The 27,209-nt window shown below is 41.8% G+C and overlaps 1 protein-coding gene and 1 long non-coding RNA gene across 2 annotated transcripts; both read right to left on the bottom strand.

The window, feature by feature from the left end:
• Positions 1–4,090: 4,090 nt before the first annotated feature.
• On the bottom strand, positions 4,091–6,855 carry LOC143296046 (uncharacterized). Its single transcript, XR_013057101.1, has 2 exons — positions 6,690–6,855; positions 4,091–4,834 (listed from the first exon to the last, which is right to left on the bottom strand). It is a non-coding gene; the product is annotated as an uncharacterized LOC143296046 (long non-coding RNA).
• An 8,372-nt stretch (positions 6,856–15,227) lies between these two features.
• Positions 15,228–25,874, bottom strand: LOC143296208 (ribosomal RNA processing protein 36 homolog). The gene is made up of 9 exons (XM_076608027.1): positions 25,736–25,874; positions 23,790–23,805; positions 22,183–22,243; positions 21,573–21,647; positions 20,661–20,724; positions 19,220–19,327; positions 18,469–18,543; positions 17,353–17,470; positions 15,228–15,550 (listed from the first exon to the last, which is right to left on the bottom strand). Exons 1-9 carry the CDS (start codon positions 25,763–25,765, stop codon positions 15,420–15,422), a joined length of 678 nt encoding a protein of 225 aa, XP_076464142.1. The 5' UTR covers positions 25,766–25,874; the 3' UTR covers positions 15,228–15,419.
• Positions 25,875–27,209: the final 1,335 nt, after the last annotated feature.

The following is a 27,209-nucleotide window of genomic DNA, read 5'->3' as shown; positions in this document are numbered from 1 at the left end:
TCTCTCTCTCTCTCTCTCTCTATATATATATATATATATATATATATACACACACACACACACACACACACACACACACACACACAGAGAGAGAGATTTGTGTACATAGTATCATTGAGTCACGGTGGATTTCTCAGTAAAGAATTTTGTCAGAACATGACACTTTAATCGCCATAGGTTCCTTTCCAGCCGCGGAGCCACTGCGAAGTGTGTACCGTTGTACACTGCCGGGACCTCAGTTTACGTTTGTCTGAACCGTCTCATAGTTTTCATTTTCCAGTCAAACTTGGCCGCCGCGAAAAGGGCGAGACCAGGCCGGATTCGATCCCAGACCTCACCGGCGGACACTGTACTGGGAAATAAGCGTATTATAATTAACAAGTCTGCCACCTTCCTCCCGCTGATGTGTCGAAGCGTGCGGACTGATCCATACTGTATCATGCTGCACGGCCGACTTTGCAGTGCATGCTGTTAAAAAAAGAAAAAGAAACGGCAGCTCGACCTCAGTACAATGACATTAACCCAACGCGTTGGTCAGGCCTTGGGAGTGTACACTACTGAGGCTTGTGTAAAACACTGAGATACATGTATAAGGCAAATTACTGAAATAAAATAACGCTGAAAAACTTGCTCAGCGAACCCGGCCAGCGACTGAGTGAGCACCCGGCCAAACACGCGGCGTCAGCACTGACCGCACAAACAACCGGGGGCCACCTGAATTCTTTCTGTGGGAAATGGTGATCTCAATCAAGGCGGGGGAAAGTCACAAATCAGTTCCATAAGCAGCCCATCTATTAGGACTGTAGGGTAAAAAAAAGAAAAAAAAAAAAGAAGACATCATGATATATTGTAGAAAAACTGAAATAATGGTAACTAATATACTTCCTCGTAAATAATTTATTTTTGCAACTTGTGTTTGGGGATCCGAGGAGGATGCAAGGGAGGTCACAAATGTATGCTAAGCATGAATGGTCAGCTCAACTCAGCTGTTAAAGTTTTCAGTTTCCTTTAATTCAAATAATGTTCACACTTCCAGTCACTCAGACTATTCGTCCAGTCATTTTTTTACGTCAAGCTATTCGTTTTGTTCGTGTTTGTTTTCAAATGTTGAATGATTGATGAACTAAAGAGCTGATCGAGCTTCAAGCACAGCCTGGATTGAACTGTTCAACCCTACAGTATCATTGAAATAACAAAGGTCAACTAAAACAGCTGTCGATATACCCTGTTCAGGAATGTAAAATTACACTAGATGGCTATGAACTTTTTCAAAACCCGGAGGAAAGCAGAGGGGGGGCGGGGGTGCACTCTACTCCAAGTGTAGCATGGAACCATAATTATCTCTTTGAGGAACTTGAAACAGATTTTGAAAATCTCACGTGATCAAGAATGGAAGCCGATCAGTGGAGAGAGCTAGAATTCTTGCGGGGCTCACTTCACCAGTCCCAGCAGCCGTGCAGTGAACAACAGTATGTAAAATGAACTCGACAAAAAAGTGAGTTAATTTCGCCCCTTCACAGTGTCAGTCAAGCCCGCCTGATGAATGACATCGTCCTGTCTAGACAGAGCCATATGGAGCCTGGTGTGCATGGGTTGGTGTCGCCGGGCCACACCATGTGTCCCGGCGCTGAGCCCCTTCAGATGGGAGGGGACAAGTCTGAAGAATGTGTGCTGTTCTGGTGTTTGGGTCTTCGAAACCATAGGAGCTGGTGAGAGATTGTGCCAGCTTAATCTTCCTGGACAGGTGGGCATTGAAACGTCGATCAATGGCCAGTTCAGTCGTCAGTATCATGTTCACCACCTGCTGCCAGTGTTCAAGCTGTCCACATAAACAACAAGCTCTTTTTCAAAGACCATGTAGCCAAAGCAACATCTAAAGACAACAGAATAAGACGCCCGTTCGACCACCTGACAAAAGAGACACATTCGTTCAACTGTGCAAGTCACTCTTCAGACCTGTGTACTTTTCTTTAAGGGGTAAAAATTTAGTTTTTCACCGGACCGACAATGTTCCGATCCTTACTTTCATATAACTGTCACAAGAGCAGTGACTTTCGGTTCTAAGATGTACTTAAAAAAAATATATATATAAAAATAAAATTAAAATTAAAAAGGAAAGATTTTTTCCCCAGTGTTTTAGTTTTGCAGATGAGATCAATACCAACAGTATGAGAGACAACTGAAATGAGAACGAAATGCAGGCTACTTGTGTCGCTTTGCAGCTCGTGGCAGGCAGTCAGGTTAAAAGGTCAAAGGTCCCAGCCTTTTGCGGCCATCGCAGCAGTGAATTTCTAGTATCAGCTCAGTGTGTTTGGAGCGGCACAGAAAGACGGTTCTTCAGCCGTCTAAAGAGAGAGAGAGAGAGAGAGAACTGAGAGCACTGAATTCACCTTTAAGTCAGGAACACGAATACGTTGCCTTCCTGCAGCTCCATAATTTTTATTTTTTTCAGTTTTTGTTTTTCGTAGGAAGGGCGGGTCACATTCCTTTACATTAATCAATATACAGTGCAGATTGTCAGGTGTAGTTGTATGATACTCCTTTTATATTAATCCTATCAGTGCCACTCCTATTTTATGCTCAACTATTTCCCAAGGGATGTTTTGGTCGGGAGCGTGTCGATACTCCCCCGGCGTGTCGATACTCCCCGTGCCAATACTCCCCCGTGTCGATACTCCCCCGCACATGTGTGTGTGTGTATGTGTGTGTGTATGTGTGTGTTGTTGTTGTTGTTGTCTTCTTCTTTTTCTTCAGTTTAGCGTCTTTTAACCACAAGTGTTATTTGACAAAGACACAAAGGGAAAAAGACGGCTACTGGTGCGGGAAAAGTAACTGTTCACGCATGTGAGTGAGTGAGTGAGTGAGTGTGTGTGTGCGTGCGTGCGTGCGTGCGTGTGTGTGTGTGTGTGTGAGTGTTAAATAATTGTAATTAGTGAAATTTTGCTTTAAAAAGTGAGATTACAATATGACATCCTTAGAACGAAATGCTAATGATAACACTGTAAGCGAATTTGACTAATCAACATGAAGATTTGAATCGGTATGATTAAGCATTGATAAGTAATATAATGTAATGCGATTAGCAACATATAAATAGTGGGAAAAGATATTAATTAATTGTATGATTTATTTAAAACATATGGTTTTGAGGGGTAGGGTTATGCCGGCGTCAGTGTTCAGTGCATGGATTGTTCACTGATGTTTTCAAGTCTTTTTATTGATTGTTTTCACACACACACACACACACACACACACCGGCACACTGACACACACACAGTTGTTGTTGTTTTTTTCTTCTTCTTCTTCTTTCTTTTTTTTAATTGTGATTTGAAAACAACTGAACATCGCTTTGTATCACAGTGCTACAGGAAACAATTGTTGGGATCAGTATTACGAAAGGAATGCTATGTGATACAGATTTGTCAATAAATGATAAATAAAAAAGACTCTCGGAGAGGGGGATGGGTGCTTTCATTCGTAGCGCAGTATTTTATTGTACTGTGCTGCACTGCACTGTGCTGCATCGTATTGTGTTGAAGTGGAGTGGAGTAGAGTGTGGTGGAGTGGAGTAGAGTGTGGCGTAGTGTAGTGGAGTGGAGTGTGGCGAGTGGAGTGGAGTGAAGTGTACTGTTGCTTTTTGTCATATCACATTAGCACATCATGCATTATCCAATGAACCCTTTAGGCTTGGGGTGCGGTGTCCAGGTTCTGATTCTGGCCGGGATTTTCTGTATACACCTATACCGAAGTCCCTTTAATATCCCTGTTACTGGCCCTGCATTGGCTGTACGTGTCTGGTATTTTCCTGACTTGTGGATTTCACACACACACACACACACACACACACACACACACACACACACACACACTATGGGACTGTGGGATGAAGAGATAAGACAAAAAAAGGACATTGAGAGAGAGATAGACATACAGAGAGACACAAAGAAAACACAGACTGAAACAGAGACGGAAAAGAAGGCGGCAGAAAATAGACATCACTGAAGAAGGAGAAATCGATAGACAGGCTCATTCACTTTTCAGGCACACACACACACACACACACACACACACACACACACGTGTGTATACACAAGAGTCATTAACATTTTGTTTAATCTCTGATGCCACTCACAGAATCATGTTGCACAGATCTGGAGGTAACAACATTCAAGAACAGCTTTTATATTAAAGAACGATATGGTAAAATGATAAAGAATGTTATGGTAAAATGATAAAAGCACACCACACAGAAGAAAAAAATTATGTACAGTTTATATACAGTGCCTGACAGACTGGTCTTGTGTGTCTGTAGTTGGCAATGTGACGTCAGTTCAGTCCAGCACGTGCCCTCCATCCGACTGGAAATGACACTGAATGTCCAAAGAGAGCACGTGGTGGCAGATTCAAGTGTCTTACATGCTGTCTCTGCCACATGATGAACACTTAAATTTGTTCTCGTTTTCCTCAAGTTCTGTTTTATATAAGAAGTGGACTCATTTTGATAGTTAGTGAATTGGTGAGTTGAATCTCAAGCTGTGGTGTCAGTCTCTGCACGCGTTGGAATTTAATGTGAGTCAGTTGTGACGCCAGCCTCGGAGATTGAGTTGAGTTTCTTCAGATGCTGTGACGTCAACCTCAACAGAGACGTCACACCAGTTCCGGGGGAGGGGAGCAGACACGTGGGCTGAAACGCCGGAGCAGAACTTATTACTGGTCTGTGTTGTTCTTCTGTCAAGTTCCATTGCTGGACCGAAGGAAGCGAGCGTGAGACAGAACCGGAACTTCTCTCTCGTGCACTTTGATGAGGACTGATGTCAGTGGTCTCTTCTGCAATCTGGTTGGATGAAAAGAAAAGAAAATGACTGAATGACATGCTGTGAGGTAGGCCTATAAAAAAAATATTAAAAAAAGAAAAAAAAAAGGGAGTCGGGGGGTGGGTGGGTGGGGGGGGGGGGGGGGGAGGAAGCAAACTGTGTCAATTTCTCAAAATGTATCGAAATCAAACACACCCACAACAGCAAAGGCAAAGGTCGCATTTCTGTTATTATAGGAGCGTTAGACACACACACACACACACACACACACACACACACACACACACATACACACACACACACACACACACACAAGTTTCAAGTTTTAATTATCCTTTCACTCCTATTGGAGTATGGAGGATTACTGCAAAATAATATTTTCGTGCCCGAACAAACATTTCCAAATACACAACAATGTCACACACACACACACACACACACACACACACACACACACACACACACAGAGAGAGAGAAACAAACAAAAAAACAACAACCGCCATTGACGCTTTTACAGGGGCACTCAACTCCCAAACTTTAGTGCACAGCGTTTCTAATAAATCAACTTGCACACATGACGGCACCACTTAGATAATATAATGTTTAGCCAGTACAGGTCTATGAACGGTCCGCACCGTTTCAAGCCCCCACCCTCACCCACCCTCCCATTGCGCCGCCCACCCTGGGAATTGCGCCAGCTACAGCCAATAAAGCTCGTCAGCCGCGCTGTCCCAGTGCCAAGCACTGAGAAGTTTGGCCGTGGTTCCGATTCGTGGTTTACTAGAAGCTATAATCAGTCGGCTCGCTAATTTTGATTGTCTTCTGACATGTTTGCACAAATCATGCCTGTTCAAGAAGAAAATGAAGGAGTAGGAAGTGGAGGAGGGGGGGGGGGGAGAGAACAACAGTAAAAGAAACGAAAAGAAGAGCACAGAGAGGGGGGGGGGGGGGGGGAGACACACACACACAAAGAGAGAGAGAGAGAAAGAGAGATTCTTCTTCTTCCAGTTTATTCATTCATCTACCAAATCATTTATCAATTCTAGTTAAGTAAACTTGAAAAAGGTACACAGACAGATGGCAATTGGCCAATGGTGAGCAGTCACCATACAACTGGGATTTCTACTTTCGGTTTCAGTTTTCTTGTTCTGGGGGAATTCTTCTCTTTCTTCTTCTTCTTCTCCACGATCTTTAGTGGCCGGTGGTGGTGACGGCGGTATCATTATCAATATTAAGCATACTGCCAATATTAACAGACTTATTTTTGTTCCTTTCTTACAAACCAATTTACGTCACCAAATAATTGATATATAAACCCCTTACCCTCAGACTGATATTATTCTTCCTTGCTGCATTTCCAAAGAACAAATTCGTCATCGCATTCTAACAAATCTATTTATAATCCTTACCGCCAGGTTTATTTTTGTTCCTTGCAATCAGATCTATTTTTACAGTGTGTTTTCACACAGCTGTTTTCGCGGTTACGGCCCACCATATTCTTTTATTCAAAAAACAATAATCATCATTTGTAATTCGCACATAAGTGTGAATCCACTCCAAAGATATGCACACACAGAGATACTGGGGAGACAGACAGACAGAGACATTGAGAGACAGATCGAGAGAGACAGAGTAAAAAAAAAAAGAAATAAAGAGGAGAGCGAGAGAGAGAGGGGGGAGAGAGAGAGATTTCTGCTTTTGGTTTCACTGAAGCACGCACGCCAAAAACTCATTGAAAATCAACATTCCTGCTTTTCCTCGACAACTGAGGCTACATCTGTAGAAAACAATGATTAGAAAGAGTGAAAAATATACTTTGAAACTGACACTGATCCCCTCCTCCCTACAAAAATCGTTTAAATTATTGTCACTTACCTTATTATTGTGTTGACATGCTCCACGAATCACCTTTCCGTCCACCCTCCGACCGAATGACGTCACAGGAACGATCCACACTGAGGGTGTGTCGGGGCGGGGTGGGGAGTTGGGTGTAGGAGGGGGGGGGGGGTTGTTTTGGAGCAGCACTCACTGGGCGCTCACAGCGAGACTTGAAAGACGGTGAAGTGTAGCCGGAGAGCTCACCCCCTTTTTATACCTGAGGGTTCCAACTCTGCCTGTGCCTTATACACGCAGCATACACTTGTGCTGAATGCCTCAACTGACTTTGGTTGGCAGTGAAAAGAAAATTAGAGGTTTGCTTACTGGGACCTATGCATGCTGAAGTTATTAGAGCCGGCGTGAGGTCACACTATCTTCCGACTGCCAGCAGAGGCGTTGAAAATAAATACAGCTGTTGTTTGTTTTTCAGTTGTTTGTTTGTTTGTGCCAGTGTGTGTGTGTGTGTGTGTGTGTGTGTGTGTGTCTTTTTGTCAGAAAATGTGCCTGTTTTAGTCAAAAGAAATCATCGTCGTCTATCCACAATTCAGTGTGATTTTAAACCAGAATACACTCCTAATTGTCATCCGGTACACACACTCTTTGTCATTTCAAACACCCTCGTTAGCATTAACACTGCTCATCATGATATATGAAATCAAAGTCACACTTCATCTTTTTCCATCTCCAGAAACCCTCCCGCGCGCTCTCCGGCTGTCTGTCTTTCTGCCTCCATGTGTCTGTGTCTGCCCCCCCCCTCCCCCCCGTCCCCCTATTGTTTCGTTTATAAGAATGCAAGAGTGCGTTGTCCCTTCATTTTCACGGGCGAGCAACTGACTTACTGAGTAAGATAGAGAGAGAAAAAAACTCAAGAGAAACACAGAGAGAGAGTGGGGGAGCGCGGGGGATGGGGGTGGTGGGTGGGGGTGTAAGATAGATCGCGGAGACAGTCAAAGACAGAGAGACAGAGAAAAAGAAGATGAGACAGACAAAGATGCAGACTGAGACAGAGACAAAGAATACATGCATCTGCACGGCATGCTCACAGATATGTGTGTGTGTGTGCATGTGCGCGCGCGTGTGTGTGTTTCTCTTTCAGGGCGTGTGTGAACGTACGTGTAGATCTACTGAGCATACACGAGTGTTATATGTGTGTGGGAGGGGCTGGGAGGGGAGGCAAAGAACGATCGCCGATGTTTTGATACTATTGACTTTTGTTGTCATTTTTTGGAGCTGCTCGCTTTGGGTCGGCGCTCTCAACGAGAAATGCCAAGAAAGTGATCAGTGCCAGATTGTTGGAGTTTTAACGACCTAATGGCGCCTACACCCTTAAGGTCAAGTTTGTTCGGTGGGAGTTGTTTAAGTGCACGTATTTGTTTGTGCGGTTGGGGTTGTATGTGTTTGGTGGTGGGGTGGTTGTTTGTGTGTGTAGCTGGGGTTGTATGTTTGATGGTAAGGGGCTTGTTTGTTTTTTGTGGCTGGGGTTGTATGTTTGATGGTAAGGGGCTTGTTTGTGTGTGTGGCTGGGGTTGTATGTTTGATGGTAAGGGGGTTGTTTGTGTGTGTGGCTGGGGTTGCATGTTTGATGGTAAGGGGGTTGTTTGTGTGTGTGGCTGGGGTTGTATGTTTGATGGTAAGGGGGTTGTTTGTGTGTGTGGCTGGGGTTGTATGTTTGATGGTAAGGGGGTTGTTTGTGTGTGTGGCTGGGGTTGTATGGTTGATGGTAAGGGGCTTGTTTTTTTTTTGTGGCTGGGGTTGTATGTTTGATGGTAAGGCGGTTGTTTGTGTGTGTGGCTGGGGTTGTATGTTTGATGGTAAGGGGGTTGTTTGTGTGTGTGGCTGGGGTTGTATGTTTGATGGTAAAGGGGTTGTTTGTGTGTGTGGCTGGGGTTGTATGTTTGATGGTAAGGGGCTTGTTTGTGTTTGTGGCTGGGGTTGTATGTTTGATGGTAAGGGGGTTGTTTGTGTGTGTGGCTGGGGTTGTGTGTTTGATGGTAAGGGGCTTGTTTGTGTGTGTGGCTGGGGTTGCATGTTTGATGGTAAGGGGGTTGTTTGTGTGTGTGGCTGGGGTTGTATGGTTGATGGTAAGGGGGTTGTTTGTGTGTGTGGCTGGGGTTGTGTGTTTGATGGTAAGGGGCTTGTTTGTGTGTGTGGCTGGGGTTGTATGTTTGATGGTAAGGGGGTTGTTTGTTTTTGTGGCTGGGGTTGTATGTTTGATGGTAAGGGGCTTGTTTGTTTTTTGTGGCTGGGGTTGTATGTTTGATGGTAAGGGGCTTGTTTGTGTGTGTGGCTGGGGTTGTATGTTTGATGGTAAGGGGGTTGTTTGTGTGTGTGGCTGGGGTTGTATGTTTGATGGTAAGGGGCTTGTTTGTGTGTGTGGCTGGGGTTGTATGTTTGATGGTAAGGGGGTTGTTTGTTTTTGTGGCTGGGGTCGAACAGAACCAGCAGGTCTTCCCTTTAAATACACGCGGCGAGGGCTCAGTCAACTGACTGTGCATGTCCGTATACACGCAGCATGCACTTATGCTACATTGCCCCTACTACTGGCTGACTGAGGTTCAGCGGTTGTCAGTGACAAGAAAATGAACCAGTCAGAAAGAAGAGGTTTGGTGGGACATTTTGTGTGCCGCTGAAGTCAGAACTTGAGGTAATACTTTTTTTTTCCCCTGACTGCCAGCTAAGGCGCTATAGCCGATTGGCGATTTTTTTTCTTTCAGTGGTGCTGAGTCACAAAAATATGTTTGTTCGTACTTCAGTTTGTTTATCATACCACGCTGATTTTAGACCAGTTCCACTGAGAGTCAGGTCGTGAACCAGATTTACTGAGCAAGATTGGGTTTATGCAAGTCAATGCTGGGAACTCGGCTAGGGCATTTAGCGTTGTTTGATTTCGGTGTATTTACGGAAGTAGGTAGTAGTATTATTATATTTGTATTTCTCTCTCTCTCTCTCTCTCTCTCTCTCTCTCTCTCTCTCTTTGTCGAAACAGATTTCTCTGTGTGAAATTCGGGCTGCTCTCTCCAGGGAGATTGCCAGCGTCGCTACACTCAGGCTGAGAGCGCCACCCATCTTTTTTGTAGTTTGTTTTCACTGACTGAGTCCTGCCGGCGTGTAGTTTTATTTGTTTTTTCCTATCAGTCGACTAGAGTGGATTTTTCCAGTACAGAATTTTGCCAAGGACAACCCATTTGCTGCCGTGGGTTCTTTTACGTGCGCTAAGTGCATGCTGCACACAGGACCTCGGTCACGGTTTATCGTCTCATCCGGAACTAATGAGAGCCTCACACACACACACACACACACACATTGTTTAATCAAGTAAACCACGTGTGTGGGGTGGGTGGGGGTGGGTGGGTGCGGGTGTGTGCTGATTATCTGGTTGTGGTTTTCCGCAATTTATCTCTATTCTTATCTATTATAATCAATGTGCAATATAGCAGGCTATGCTTATAATTATATTCAAAATAATGTTTCTTAATTCTTTCTGTTTTTACAGAAATTTTTAAGAATACCAATTATTACCTGCAGTGTGTGGATGTATGTATGAAACGGTGTATGTGATATTTTTTACATTTGTGTCTTCGTAATATTCGTAAAAGCTGTTGTTGACTTTTACATTTATGTTCCCCATGTTGTTTACTTGTCTATGTTGTGATAATGCACCTGACCAAATTTCTCCAGTTGGAGATAATAAAGTTATTCTTATTCTTATTCTTATAAAGAAGGCAGTTAATCAGTTGTGTGTAGCAATTACCGCTCGTTGCATTTAAAAAACATATTTTCGTTTCGTTTTTATTGATTATTTTCACACACACACACACACGCACACACACGCGCGTGCACGTATACATTTTTGGACCTCAGTCGATATGTTATCACCAACCCGTAAAGTTTATCCCGCCTCACCCATCCCTCCCTCCCCCATACACACACACACACACACACACATCGACACAGTGAGCACAACAGACACAAAAGTTGTGAGTTTTTACGACCCAGCCAAGAGGCTGAGATAACAAGATGGCAAAGATTATAACGCCAGAGATAAGATAACATAGGGCGTGATCGCCGCCGTGCGCGCACGCACACAAGCACCCACTTACACACACACACACACACACAACTTCAACGTACTCTCACACACAAACACACCTTGTAATACGCGCACGCATATACTCACACATACTCACACACGCATACACTGACACCACGACGACCACCACCACAACAACACAACTGTTGGGGTGATTCCCGGCGGCATAATATGCCGCAATATATGTTTTACTGAGCTTGCATGCAGTGTCGCCGGCGCAGTTGATTTTTTGTTGTGTCTCTCCTGCCATACATTGCCGACGACAATAATTATGTGCCTCGCGACAATATGTGCCGCAACATGTGTAATAAGCCTCGAGTTCGTGAACGAAATGGTCAGTTATTTCAATGTGTTTTGACCTGACTGTGTCTTTTAAAGATCTGATGGCATGAAGAACTGATTTACTATCAACACAAAATAGAATCTGAAAAACGGTTTTCGGAAACGAAATTATACATTTTAACACCACCAGAATTGTTGTGAGTTCAGCAGTGAAGAAGAACTTTTTAGAACTTTTCCAGAGTAAGCATTACCATTTGCTACCCTAAAGATTATTGAATAAACTCACATACACCTACACGTGCGCGCATATACAGGAATCCACTCGCCTCAACTCTGTATGACATGTGTAGTGCCAATACATTGACACTACTATCTAGAATCAATAAACGAGCTCTTCAGATTGTACTGTCAGAATCTACTAGTTTAGCGCCCGGAGATTATTTAACCATGGAAATTCTTCCACTAACATACAAACTACAGTATAATGAAGCAGTGATGATGTTTCGAATAATGAACGGATTTGCCTCTCTAACACTAACTGTAAGATTTCAACAAAACCAGTCAAGGTACACAGATAATATTGTCATCCAAAAACCCGGAATTTACCTATTTAAAACTAGCCTTGTTTACTCAGGAGGGACACTTTGGAACTCTTTACCTTCGATTATCAAAATTAAAGCAGTATTTCTTCCTTTAAATCAGCTTACAAAATATTTATATTTCAGGAAATAAAAACTTCAATGTAGACAATTTGTTGATTATCTAGTTAGATGCTTTGTTCATTTTTTTTCTTCACGTTGACCAGTGTTATTGGAGACACACACACACACACACACTCCCACCCCCCAAAAAAAAAGTCATTGGTATATCATCGTGAATTTTAATATCTTTGATTATAATCATATTTACGACTGAATGTCTAAGGCTTTCACTATGTGCATGGGGTTGGATGGAATGAGACTGGGGTAGGGGTGGGGATATTCTTCAGTTTGTTGCTTTGTAGTTGTCTTTTTTCATAAGTTTCTCATGTGACTTTCAGTGAAATTTGTCGTTGACATCTTTCGTGTTAATAGTTTTGTGTTCTTGTGTTATTTGATGAAACCCTACCCCACACATCCATCTTTTTTCCCCCTTTCTTTTATACTGGAGGGCTGGGTGGAAAAAAGAAGCATATGTTCTGCTTATCTCATTACCCTGGTAAAATAAAATTTCGTCCGTTTCGTTTCTCTCTCTCTCCATCCCTCATTTTCTGTTTCTGTCTGTCTGTCTCTCTCTCTATCCACATTTTCTCCACTAGATCAACAATCTATTCACGAATATTAGGACCAGCAATGTGTATACTGGTTTCGAAGGAACACAAAGAAGAATGTAAACTAGTGTCCCAAATTTACATTTTCACACACACACACACACCAAATAAATACATAAATTATATATCTTTCTCCATCCCTTCCTCACCTGCTACCTCTCCTATCTCTTGGTACACACACACACTCACCAAGAGAGGGGTGAGAGAGGCATGGAGATAGATTTATATTTGTTTGTTTATGTGTGTGCATCTTTTTAAGCTACTGATGATCAGATATGTTCAGTTCCGTGCTTGATAGACGATATCCTAAAGACTGAGCAGATTATATTTTGATCTTGATGAGGAATAAGACAGAGAAAGACAGGAAAGTGGGGTGGTGAGGAACGGATATGACTCAGTCGATTGTTGAATTTTGGCACAAAGGGTAGTGAAGGTGGCTGTTCCCTCTGTTAATCAAAGGGCAGTAATTTCCAACTGAACCGATTGGCTTTTTTTACCCAAACGACATAATCATTTGATGTCTCCACTTCACATGCGGTTTGACACGATGGTAAAGCATTGTTTGCTAATGTGTTTACACGCTGAGAGCAGCTGAGTAACTTAAGTTATGTATCACACCTTATCTTTTTGTCATGCAACGTCTTATGTTTGTAAGATAATTATGTAAAATTTGTTTTTGTAAAAGGGTGAAAAACCAAGAAAATATGGTAATCATGCTGTACCAAATTATGTAAGAACATTGTATGAAATGAATATAGGGCTTTAGTATAATTGATAAAGCAGTAAATGTTCGGAAAACGAAAAGAATTGAAATTAGGAAAGACGCTAAAATGTGCTAAAAGAGGACACACCAGGACATTATGAGTATTTGAGTTTGGTTGGGTGGCATTGTAGCGAAAAAATATTTGCAACAAACTAGTTCTGAGATAGGGCGATCTCTGCGGGGATCACACCCAATAACTATACTCCTCTGTTCTTTAGAGGAAAATGTGTGGTCTTTCTTCCTTTTTATGTGTGGTTTTTTTTTGCCCTGTGTGATCAGATGGAAGAGGTAAGGCAGTGGAGGGAGAGAGAGTAGGGTGGGAGTGGGGATACTAGGGTAGGGAGGAGGGGACAGGTGGGAGATGGGGGTGTGGAAGGGAGAGTTGGGGAGTATGAGTAAGATGGTAGGGGGGAAGGACAACCAATAATTGTACTCCATTATTTGGAGGAAATTAAATCGTCTTTTTCTTTCTTTCTGTTGCGAAGCATCTGCAGCTGATTGTGTCAGATCGATCTCCTACCCTGTGCAAAAACCCTACATCTGACACAATCACCTGCAGACGCTTCACAAAAAAAACAAAAAGAAAAAAAAGAGCAAGCATTTTTCTCCAAAGAATGGGGGAATAAAATTATTGGGTGTCATCCCCTCCCACCCACCCCCTGTCCTACTGTCCCTCCTCCGTCTCCCTCCTATCCTACTCTTCCAGCCACCCCCCCATCTCTTCCCCACTCCTACTCTCCCTCCCCTCCCCTCCCCCCCCAAACTCGTCTTCATCTTAATCCTCCCTCAATCTCTTCCCCCTGGCCTACTGTCCTATCCCCACCCCACCCCTGTCCTAATCTCCCTCTACCCATCCTACCCCACGTCCTAGTTCTACTCCCATCCCCCCATCTTACTCTTCCTTACCATTCCCATCTCCCTGCCTGTCCTACTTTCCCTTTCCCCTACCACCCCACCTGTCCTAGTCTCCCACCCCCACCTCTATCTTTCACCCGTCCTACTCCCCCTATTTTCCCCTCTCCTACTCTCCATTCCCCCTACCATCCTACCTGTCCTAGTCTCCCATTCTCCCCTATCTCTCGCCTGTCCTACTCCCCCTGTTTCCCTCTCTCCTACTCTCCCATCACCCCATCTCTTCCCCCTGTCCTATTCTCAATTTCCATCTCCCACCTGTCCTACTCTCCCTTACCCCATCTCTCACCTGCCCTACTCTCCCTTTTCCTGTCTCACCACCTGTCCTACTCTCCCTTACCCCATCTCTCACCTGCCCTACTCTCCCTTTTCCTGTCTCACCACCTGTCCTACTCCCCCTTACCCCATCTCCTCCCTTCCTACTATCCCCCTCTTACATGCTCCTACTCCCGTCGCCCTCAGTCTGGCTACCCCTTCCACTGCTGGACCTCCTACCCCCTGCAGTAACTCTCTATTTGACCTAATCACCTGAAGACGCTTTACACAAAAGAAAGACAAAACAGCACATATCCCCCCCCCCCACCCCCTGTCATACTGTCCCTTCCCCCCATTTCCCCCACCTACTCATCCTCCCCCAATCTCTCATGCCCATCCCCTGTCCTACTCTCCCCTCAACCTCCACCCCCAATATATGGGTCTGTTCTTTCTGTCTTGAATGATGCATTCTCTGATCAAATGTAATACAAAGACAGATAAGATAGACATACACACAAACACAGACCAGTGACTGTCATCCATACAGCCTGGTGACTTTTCCATTCAAAACAATACATGTTGCTGACTTTCCATCCCAAATATATGTTGGCAACTTTCCATCCAAACAGGGAGAACTGTAGATGTCTCCATCCAAACAGCAAGAACAGTAGATGTTTCCATCCAGAGATAAAAACAATGATTCTCTACATACATTTACACTGGAAGAGATTCCACAGCAGAATTACATTTTTTTGTTTTGTTTTTTTAACACAACACCACTTGACAATCAGAAACATACTCTCTCACTCCAATGCAAACACACAGATAATTGTTTATTGTAGATGAAGACATGCACTCTCTCTCTCTCTCTCTCTCTCACACACACACACACACACACACAGACTGACAGAGAAGGCACAGAGATTTGTACATAGCACTTGAAGATCATAAACTGTTTATTCTCAAATAAAGACATGCTCGCTTTCTCACATACACACATAAATGACAACTATTTATTCTAAATAAACTCACTCTCTCTCTCTCTCTCTTTCTTTCTCTCTCTCTCTCTCACACACACACAAAGAGAATGCACAAAAATGAAAATTCCCAGACACATCAATCAAGCATCCCCTTCTTCTTCTGCTTGGCAGCATTCCTTCTCCTCTTCTTCTCTATCTGTCTGGCGACCTGTCCCTTCTCCTTCAGCGAGCGGAACTTGTCAGCAAGCTCTAACTTGCGCATATCGGCTGCACAAATGATACGTGGAAAGATGAATCAGCTGACCAGTTACACTTTTCATCCATACACATATCCAGGGGCTTTTTGTATATATACCATTCCTTTTCTTTATCTAAAAAACAACAACAACAATATATTTACCATTTCATTTTAGCAAAAGAAAAAACAAACACGCAAAAAGAAAAAAAAAACACAACAAGCAAGCAACAACAGACCAGTGATTTCCCAAAGCCACCAGTGAAATAAGAAATTAGGAAGAATATAAAATGACATTATATAAAGAAGAAAAAAAGAGTAAAAGTAGCAGACAAATAATCTTTTTCTTCTTCTTCCGCGTTTGCCTCCCGTTAGATGAGCAGCCCGGTGTCCTCGATGAAGGCTGCCGTCCGTCGCAGCTCCTTCAGGGTTCCGTACAGCTTGGCTTCCACTGCTGTTGGTGTTGGCCAGTACTTCCTCCTGGATGCTGCATGCGTCGTACAGTCTTGAAGGATGTGGTCAGTTGTCATTGGTCCCTCACCACAAGGGCACTCTCCACTCTGTCCAATGCCAAATTTTGTGTGCATGTGGTGGAGCAGGCGGTTGTGTCCAGTTCTCAGGTGGAAGATCTTGACCTGTTCCCGTCATTCCAGCAAATGGTATCTGTCTTCTGGGTTATATTTGGGGGGTTGGAGGCGCCACTTTATTCCTTGCTGTGCCTTGATGATTGTCTTGATTTCATCGTATGACACCAGTTTGTTGGCCTGCTCCTTCTGTGCACCGTCTTTTGCCAGAATGTCTGCTTTTTCGTTGCCTCTGATGCCACAGTGTGCTGGTACCCACTGTATCACCACTTTCTCCACTCTGGCACTCAGGGCAACAAGGGCTGAAGTGAGATGGTTCTGTTCTTTGGAGCATGGAGAGAGCGTCTGAGAACACCACCACCTGCCCTGTTCTTCTTGTGGAGTTCTGCGAGACTATTGTGGCTGCCTCACGGAGGGCTTCTCGCTCAGCTTGGAAGTTGATGGAGTATTTTCCTGTTGGGACTGCAATTTCTTCATCTCTGTCTTTGTATCGGAGGAAGATTCCAGCTCCACCATCCCTCGTTACTTCTGTGGCGGAGCCATCTCTAAAGACATGGGTCCAGTCTTCCTGGGGGTACTGGTTGCAGATGTACTCCACAGCCAGGGCCTTCCTTTGGGTGTCTGACTGTGTTCCTCTCTTCTCCACTCCGAGAATGCTGGTGACGACTGTTGGGAACACCCGCCTCTTCCAAGATGGGTGGGTGACATTTGCCAGGATAGGCTTTGCTTCGTGTTTCATCGAGACTGGGGTTTGTCTTTCAAGGCATCTTGACTGGTGGATGAAGCTGCCTCTTTTCAGCCAGCTCTTGGTGGGTCTGCTCATTCAGTTGTTCATTGGATGGTTTTCAAGGCATTTGAATTTTGCTGCCTGGATGAGGATCTTTGTGTCCCTTCTGTCCTCCAGTGACTGTAGCCCAGTGGTCTCCTCCATATTCAGGATTGGGGTGGATCTCATGGCGCCAGTTATGACACGCTGAGCCTGGTTCTGTATCTTGTTGAGATGGTCGAGGTTAGACTTTGCAGCTGATGCCCATGCTGATGTCCCATACTCAACTACAGGTCAGACTCTCCCATATAGAGTCTCTTCAGGATTAAATTTATCTTTGAACCACTTAAGCTTACGCCTGATGATCCTGAAGGATGCAAAGTATTCATTAATAATAAGAGCTTACCCTTCACATACAGTTCCACACACACACAAGCACAAATGCAAAATGCACACACACAAAATCAAAGGAAAACTGACTTACATTTCTTCAAAAAGTAGGGAGTCTTTCCTTCCTTCACCCTCTCTCTCTCCTTCTCTTTCCATTCTTGCAGCAGCTTCTTTTTGTTCTGTTTGCTTTCCTTTGTCTGCTCTTCTTGGGCCTGAATGAGACAGACAGATATGTTGTGATCATCTGGTTCTGTTGTTGTTGTTTTTTTGCTGGGTTAAATAAAACAAAATTATCCAATTATTGGTGAAGCCCTTTAATTCATTGGAACTGAAAATGACCAGAACAGGCTAGTTTCCAGGACTCTGTGGCAGCAAAGTAACTCTTCTGCATCTGTGGGCTGCAACTCCCATGTTTGCTGTTTTGTAACAATTTCAAACCAGAGTCGAGGCTGCTACACTCCCAACCATTTAAAACCACAATTTATCCAGATGTACTTGTGACTAAACCTAAATTTAGGCTGCTGTACTTTTCATCATTTTAAACCAGAATTTAGGCAGTTGTACTCAAAGCCATTTAAAACCAGAATGTAGCCAGTACTCGTAACTTTTAAACCAGAATTTAGGCAGCCTTATTTTTTTACCACATGAATCAGAAATAGGAAGGTGTACTCTTCATCATTTGTTACCAGAATCTAGCCAGCTGTACTCATAACTATTTCAAACTAGAATTTAGCCAGCTGTCACAAATTTAACAAATGTCTGAACCATGGTCTCTCTGGCTTAGTCACCATCCCGCAAAGTAAACAAAATATGCAGATTACAGCATGGACTGCAAGGAATAACAAGCCAACTCACAACGTAAAACCCTAACTGTACTATTACAGTATTTGCAAAGCATTTTTTTGTTGTTTTTTTTGGTTAAACGGACAACAGTTGCAGCTTAAAAAAACCCACAAAAATTACAGGCTGATAATTTCTCAGTAATTGTACTGAATCTGATAGATAAAAGAATGAATAAATGGTGAAGTAAGTACACAATTTAAAAACAAACATTACAAAAATGACCATTGTCTTAATTCAGATCAGCTTACATCATCTGAGGACAACAGTGATAGGTGATTCTTTACTGACGTTAAAAAACCTGCTATTAGAGCCAGTAACAACAGCTGTAAGACTCCACACAGCTGATGGTGTTTGCAAAGCGACTCACCATTCTGTTCAGAATCTGCTTCAATTTCTGCTTTTTCTCTTCATTTTTCTCTTTCTTCAGCTGTTTCTTGACTTTCTGAAAAAGAAAGAAATATATATATATATATATATATTGAATTTACATGCATGTACACATGCAAACACACACACACACCATTTAGGAAAATGATTAGAAGACATCTTTCCTGTCTTCAAACAATCCAGGCTCCCACAGATGTGACCAAACCAAATTCCATAAATTTTCCAGACCAGATTGAACATTTTCCTTACCTAAGAGATATCCTATGATCAACATTCAATGCTCATCACTTTTTTTTTTCCAATTGAATGGATGATCAACTGACAGTATGACTTTTTTTTCGCTGAGACAAATATTCTAACCTATTCACTTCCTTCCGTTCACTGCTGAGAACCCTGTTCAAGATACTTGGGTGAAGGACTTTTGGCTTTTGCATGACTAAAAAATTCCTGTAAAATTAAGATGAAAAAGTTTGAAGTCAAGTTATTTTTTTTTTGTGTTTTTTTTTTGTATTCTCATTTTTCTTAATGATCTGAAATTTGATATCAAAGTCTGAACACCATTCACCTTGCATTATTTGGACTTGTTTTCTCTGTATGAAATGAAAGAAAATAAGTACCTAACAGTTCATTATCGCAGTTATGTGTACACTTTGTTTCCAACACTTGCATACTTCACACACACACACACACACACACTGACATGTGCAAAACCAAATTCACACAAATCGTACCTTTTTCTCTTCAGCCTTCAGATCCTTGATGAAGGAATAATCCCTGTCAAAGATGTCCTCCCTGAATGTCCCTGAAATGTCATCAAAACGGGGATCTCTCACCACCCTCTGAAAATATGAAAAAACATAAAGAAGATTTTTGTTAAATCTTTCACTACTATGGGCGACTTCAGTTGACAAGACAGTTTACCACCACACATGACCCGAGTCAACACTGAGTGGTCATTTTAAATGGACTGTTTTTCACATTGTTACAAAGCTTGACAGCTGCAACCAAGTTTCCCATGCAATAAGTAACTGACTAACTTTCCCCCTTGACCGAGTTTGAAGTGAACAAGTCCACTGTCCTGTTTTGACACAAACTGAATCATGTGACTGAGTTTCGAATGTATGTTTTCACAATAGCATCTTTGTGACCAGAGTTGTTCAGGGTGACAATGTTCAGGTGTTGCTGCAGATGATATTTCAATATTCTGACAGTGAAGGGCTGGACAATGCTTGATATCTTGTATAGTTTATCAGACAGGTCATCAAAGGTATCTACTATCGGTTTAGTGGAAATGCCCCAAAATATCTGGTACTGGGGAGGGTTTTATTCCTTTATTCAGCAGCTCACACAATACCCTCAACACACACATACACACACACCTACACCCCAATACACACACACACACACACACATTCCTACATACTGCAGCTCCTAACCACCCACACACACATGTATAGGCAAAGAGCTCTCATGATGCATACATGTATACACACACACACACACATATATTGCCACCAATCTGCCACAAGAGGGGTGGGAAAAGACCTCTGATGCCATGAAATAGCATCTAGCATGTTGCTGAAACTAATATATCCGGGAAAGCCCAAAGAGATTCTGTCCCATTTTGAAGAAATCTACGCATTGCTGGTTTGCAAATATATACCAATATTCTTTTGATGTGCAAAGGATTGTGCTCTACCTTTCATGCTTTACTTTCAGCTGCTCCTTTTCTCTATCTTTCTTTCTGTGAGGTGATCAATGCTGTGATGGCCTTGTACCTGGTTTTTGAGGTATTCTTTTACTTTTCTTAGGATATCAGATTTTCCCAGATACAGACTGCTTGTTGTTGCATTACCAGCAAGCCTGTCAGCTCACTCATTTCTCTGCATGTTCTGAGCAGTCTAGCCATGTAGGCATTTGCATCTGATAGCTGTGCATTGCCTCATGCCACTCTGGGCTCCCTGTTCCAGTTTCAGTTTTTTGTAGGAGGTTCAATGAGTCAGTTAGAACCATGGCATACTGATTTCCAGGTAACAGTCCTTTAGGGAAGAAATGGACTTAAAACATGAATTGAATGAATCAAAAATGAATATATTTTTTTTAAAACAATACAAGACATACACAAAAAAAAACACAACCAAACAAACATTAAAAATGATATAAATAAATTACCTTCTTCATTTGCGGCAGTTTGCTCAGAGGATCATGACGGTGTTTGCTAGATACTTCAAGAGGCCTGAAAATATAAAAAAAGATAAACAGTATCAGTATGGAAAGAAAGAAAATATAGATGGGCTTTATACCTCCCCACATCTTCCTTGTACATATATACACACGAAAACATACAATAATTTATGCAGATACACAAAAAATATATGTCACAATCATTCAAAAATACAACAACAACAACAACAAAACAATTATAACCTCCCAAAAGAAGGAAAAACAGGCTGAAATACAGTGAAACCAAGAACTATTGTGAACAAAAATGTAAACTGACAGAGTGGGAATGATACAATATACCCATGGAGTGGTGGCATTGTAATGCTCGGACTGGGATGTGAATGTCCTCAGGTTTGAGTCCCATATGGACCCAGATTTTAACCATCCCTTCACTAGACCTTGAGTGGTGGTCTGGGTGCTAATCTTTTGGATGAGACGATAAACCAAGGTCCCATGTGCAGCATTCACTTTGCTCAAATGACAGAACCTATGGCAACCGAATGGTTGTCCCTGGCAAAATTTTGAAGAAAATACACCCCCTTTGATAGTAAAACAAATAGAATTGCAGACAAGAAAAAACAGAAAAAGGGTGACTCTGCACTGTGGCTATACCCTCTCCCATGTAAAGCAGCAGAAATTTTACACAGAGAAATCTGTTGTGACAAAAAGTAATTCAATATAATATGATATGGTTCATCATTTAAAAAAATATATAGATAAACAGAATATAAGTTTAACCACATAATAAACATTTTAAAGCAAAACATCTACACCTGGACGTCAAATGTAACCATGTTTTAAAATGGTGTACACAATAACACAATGTCCAAATTCAACATAGAAACCATTTCAGCAACCAACCTGTTCTTGTTAGCTCTGGGTTGTGGGCCTTTTTTCACCTTTGCTTCTTCAATGTGGTCAAACACACGCCGAAAACTGTAGCATAAGAGTACCATATGTTTTAATTTATAACAAGTAAACACACAACAAAATTAATCAGAAAAGATCTGAAAATAAGATAGGCTAGATTTACACACACACACACACACACACACAGGGATTTATAAACATTCACACCACACAAAAACTGAAATCTTACACATGTAATCTCTTTCTCACCACACAAACACTGAAACATTTCACTTGTCATACAAATGCATATGTCCAAATCTCCTTCTCTCTCAAAACATATACACACATACAGATCTATCAGAAATTTGTAAAAACTTATGTTATACATATTAGTGCTTGAAAAAAGGAGAACCCCAGGATTATTTCCTTATCAGAGTTATCTACAATCAGTACAACCGTAATCTAGAAAAAGGCAGAAAAATTCAAGGTCCTTTACATGTGAAGGCCAAACTTTTCGTACAAGAAGTGAAAAGTACTAAGTGCCAGATACAACTGCATTTAAAAAAATGTTTGGTTTGTGATCATATGATGCCACAGATTTGTTACACTTCATACTAACGCTTTCAGGCCCATTTTTTCTTTCAAAGACTGCATTTCCTCTGCAGTCAGGTCAGCCAACTCTGCAATTAAATATAGATAACATCTAATTAAATGTACCTTCACAGTGACACATTCACACTCACACACCCATGCACATATATACACACAAATGCATGCATCACACTCCTTTAGATGGCCAACAATCAAAACAAGAGAGAAACAGAGACTGTGTTCAAATCATTAAAAAGCAGTTTTTGAACACTTAAGAGACTTTAGTCTGATACAGAGAGAGAAGAAAAGAAAAGTAACATTCCATAATTTTTTCAGTTTTCATCTTTTCTGAAATGAAAATGTCATTCCTCACAAAAACATTGCATTTATGATTATCACACATACTGATAATGGAACCCAGGTTTGCTTGAAGAAACAGGCTGAATGGGTTGGGGATGGGGAGCAGAAGGATTTTCCCCTCAATCCCCCAAAATGCTTATGCTACAAAAGCAACTACAAAATTAATGTCTAAACCCAATCCATCTTTCAAATGTTCATGGGTATCACAAAGATGTTCTTCATATTTTTGGACCACTTTAATTTTTTAAACACCTACAGTCATACGGCAACTCTATCATATTGTTTTGTGTTGTAATTTCTGTTGTATTACTTTTTCTCAAAACAGACTTCTCTGTGTGAAATATGGGCTGCTCTCCCTTGGGAGAGTGCATCATCACAGCGCAGGGCCACCCATTTCTTTCTTCTTTTTTTGTTCTGTCTGCAAGTTTAATGTTTATTTTGCTTCTCAGGTGGATTCTTACGGGGACAACCCTTTTGTTGTCATGTGTCCTTTTGTGAGGAACTAAATACATGCTGCACATGAGACCTTGGTTTACTGTCTCATCCAAAAGACTAACTACTCATTTCAGGAGTGCCACAATTTCTGCATCTCTCTCACTCAGGCATGAGGACTCCAACTGCACCTCTAGGAAACTTTCCACAAATGACCATTACCAAAATGAAAATATCAACTGTACATAATCCAACTTGATGTATTCTGAGGCTAAGGAACAAATGGAAGCCAAACAAAATACAGAAAACATGGGAACATCAAGACAGTCAAAACCACACTGACAAAATGGTTGCCTTGGCAGTGTCGAACATGATCCAGTTCTCAAACATTGTTCTGGTGGAGCAGCACACAGCACGACTTCCCCTCAAAATGCCACAAGAACAGCCAGGACTTCACCCCACTTTTGACAACCAAGGCTCCCCCCTTAGAATGCCAGACAGACCCTGACCCCCCCTGCCCCCCACCCCAGACATCTAGGACTCACCCCCTCGAACAATGCAACCATCACTGAACCAAGACCCAAGCCCTAGACAACTTGACCTTAATGGCCTAAGGACTTTTTTGCCAATACATGTATCAATGTTAAAATCCACTTCAAGAAAGAGCAGCACACCTCTTGATGTTGTCTGGCAGCAGCCACAGCAAGCCAGCACAACATCTCCAGTCTGGCAACTTGACACATTATCAAAGAAGTAATACTCATGATACTGTCTCAGTGTCTGGTCATGGCAAATTTGTAATTTAAATAATTTCTAAAAGTAATAATGAAAACATCAACTCACCCTCTCGCAACTTGGCCTGAAAATTAAAAAACAAAACAAAGAGAGATAATGACTTGTATTTTTTAAAAATGTACAATCATAATAATGTTATGTGTGATCTGCTACAACTGTGTACAAGCACACATGCATAGATAACAGTATACATGTGCAAGCACACATAGTAACACACAGACACACATGATACATGAATGTTTTACGGTCTCCACAATGGAAAATGTTAAAATGATTGCTAAATTGCAGTGTTAAATGCATTTCAATCACAGAACACCACAAAGTGTGATCATACATGATACATGCAGATTTCAATAAAACACACACACAGACACAGAAACACACAGTGGCGAATGTTTTACGGTCTCCACAATGGAAAATGTTAAAATGATTGCTAAATTGCAGTGTTAAATGCATTTCAATCACAGAACACCACAAAGTGTGATCATACATGATACATGCAGATTTCAATAAAACACACACACAGACACACAGACACAGAAACACACAGTGCCACTGTCAAACACACATTCACTGACTGAGTCGCACACACGCACAAAACACACACACACACACACACACTGAATGTTTTAAGGTCTCTACAAATGAAAATGTTGTGTTAACATGATAGCTGAATTGCAGTGTTGTATGCATTTCAACCACAGAACACCGCAAAGTGTGATCATAGGAATTATGATACATGCACATTTCAATAAAACACACAGAGAGACACAGACAGACAAAAACACACACACACACACAACACACACTCACCATACATGCAGTGACCCTGACAAACACACTGACTGAGTCTCACACACAAACACACACACACACACAAACATATAATGGCACAGTGTAAGATAAATATTAATACTGATACATAAGATCTATGAAGAAATTTCCTCATCAACAAGAGCAAGACCTGAGAAATGAAGATTTTTCTAATCTAATTGAGTGTGGGGTGTTACAAAATGCTGCATTATTCAAGAATCTAAAACATGATTATTCAGCATCCTTTTCTTCACCTGCCAATAATTGGCAATATAAATAGAAAGTAATTATTGGATTTCTTTGGGGATGACGCTCAGAAAAATAAGTTTAACCAATCTTTAAATCTGTAGAAAATCAAACAGTCATTAACTTTGTTCCAATATGAAAAACTGGTTGTTGCACTGCCTGTTAAAATCTGTACTATATCAATTTTGATGATGGGATGTGTCATGGGGAGGGGAAAAATGTTCATGAATATATTTCACTGTTTTCGTTATAAACTATTATACTTTGATTTTTTTGTTGTTGCTTTTTTTATTTGGACCAGACTTCACAGAGGCTGTGAGACAACATGATTTGCACCCATAGATTACTGAACAGTGGGATTGATCTGCCTGTGTTAAAACTGTTGTAGTATCTGATATTTCTGCCTGTTTTGTTGTTGTTGTTGTTGTTGTTTAAATAAAGAAATTATCTCCTGATTAGTCTGTTCTGATCTCACCAGCTAATAACTCTACCCAAGTCTTTTGTACGGCTCAAACCTAACACTGAAACTGCAAGTAAAATACTACTTGATTAGTTTAAAAGAAAATCTAAGTCTAATAAATGATGATCAGCATAAAATCATCTCTAACAGGTACTCAACTTAGAGCTATGGCCTGTCGACTACCAGTGTGTTGGTCCTCCACAATTATCTTTTCATGTGAATACAGTGTTACCCTTCTGTTCTTCCAAGCTTTTATCTTTGCTTTGTTGAATTTCTTTTGACGTTTTCATTTATTTGTTGGCACGATGGCTTGAATGAAAAGTGCAAAGATGTCCTGAAAAATATCACGTGAATGCAAGAAGATCAGCATTTTAATTTTTATAGCATTCGATAGGTAATAAATTCTATATGGAAAACTGAACTGATGAAACCATATTTTATCTCAAACAAAACAAGATGTCAATGAAATAATTACCAGAGTTCCATCTGTAGATCTGGAAACCATGCTTCTGGGCAATGAAAATCTGCTTGAAATAATACAATTTAACTGGCGTAGTCTTTCCCAACGAAATTATCACGCATGTGTTTTCGTTTTCCTTCGTCGTTTCCGGTTGTCTCTGACCACACACCACAGCTATACGTTTTCTTGTTCAGATAATAATCGATCGACAAAAAGTAGTAACGTTTCTTATTCGTGGTTACTTTCAGTTTCAGTTTCTCAAGGAGGCGTCACTGCGTGCGGACAAATCCATATACGCTACACTACATCTGCTGGGCAGGTGCCCGACAGCAGCATATCGAAACTCGCTGGTCATCAGGCCTGGAGTGTATGCGTATATATTTGTGTAACGGTACAGTACGGCAAACCCCGGCCGGCCGCGCTATCAGATTGCCCGGATTTCTTTTTCATAATTTTGCCAGAGGACAACACTTCTGTTGCAAATGTCCTTTTTCAGTGCATCAGATGCGTGATGCACACATGGGGACCACGGTTTATCATCAGTCTCATCCGAATGACTACTGAACTGACACCGGCTTAACCTGATTTCAACTGAGTCCAGTCAACTGAAGAAGTTCCGTCAGTAGAAGAACCGCTCAGTGATGAAGGGTGACTGAGAGCGGGATTCGAACTCGGACCCGGCTCACGGACACTGTATTGGCAGATAAGCGTCTTAACCATTCGGCCACCTCGCTTATGATCAAACTACACGAAAACATTCACCGGCCGGCGGCTCAGACCCATCGTATCCAGTCTAACTCGGACAGTGACGACAAATGTGCATTATTCATCATATGGGGCCACAAGGAAAAAAAGATCAAATATATCTGAGTAGTGAAGACCTACTTGCCTGGCGTTTTGGCCAGCCATTTTTATGGTCTGATAAAATTTGACTTACACATATGATGAATAATACGTAAAATCATAATTAATATACCAGGACTTCAACAATGCCTCAGTTCAGCACGGTAGACAATGATTTCATGTTTAAAGTCTTTCAAATATTCAGTTCTTCTGGATTGGGGCTACAGTGTAGCCTGAGAATGGCTGCTAGTTTTTAGAATATAATGATAAAATCACCAACCTGTGTGTTAGACTGTACACACATCAACAAGAAGATGCAGACTGCTATCTCAGGAAAAACGTAAACTGAGCGGCTTAGTCTCAGTTTCATATCAAACATGAGTGATCTAAAAAATGTTATTCATATTTTATCTATTGTGTGCAAATCATTGGTACTGTGATTAGAATTCTAACATACTCAGAATGCATTGCCTATAACTGGCAGGGCAAAGGTGATGTACACATCAGTAAAACAGTGGAACAAGCTGCCTCAGGAAGTTGTGACAGCCGAGTCACTGGACTGCTTCAAGTCCAGACTGGCCTCTCATCTCTAAAAGTGAATCCCCCCCACCCTCCCATTCCCCCCTCCTCCTAACCACCCATACAC

Source organism: Babylonia areolata, chromosome 21 (genome assembly GCF_041734735.1).
Source record: "Babylonia areolata isolate BAREFJ2019XMU chromosome 21, ASM4173473v1, whole genome shotgun sequence".
NCBI lineage: Eukaryota > Metazoa > Mollusca > Gastropoda > Neogastropoda > Buccinidae > Babylonia > Babylonia areolata.
Note: the sequence above shows the minus strand (reverse complement) of the source record. Positions and strands in the feature narration are given on the sequence as shown.

What these genes read in the sequence shown, in the direction of transcription:
- LOC143296208 (XM_076608027.1), bottom strand. Translation starts at nt 25,765, where the DNA reads ATGGTTTCCAGATCTACAGATGGAACTCTG. An exon ending in GAAAAAATGGGCCTGAAAGC is followed by an intron (nt 21,648 to 22,182) that starts GTTAGTATGAAG and finishes CTTATGCTACAG; the next exon opens with TTTTCGGCGTGTGTTTGACC. An exon ending in TGAAGGCTGAAGAGAAAAAG is followed by an intron (nt 18,544 to 19,219) that starts GTACGATTTGTG and finishes TTTCTTTTTCAG; the next exon opens with AAAGTCAAGAAACAGCTGAA.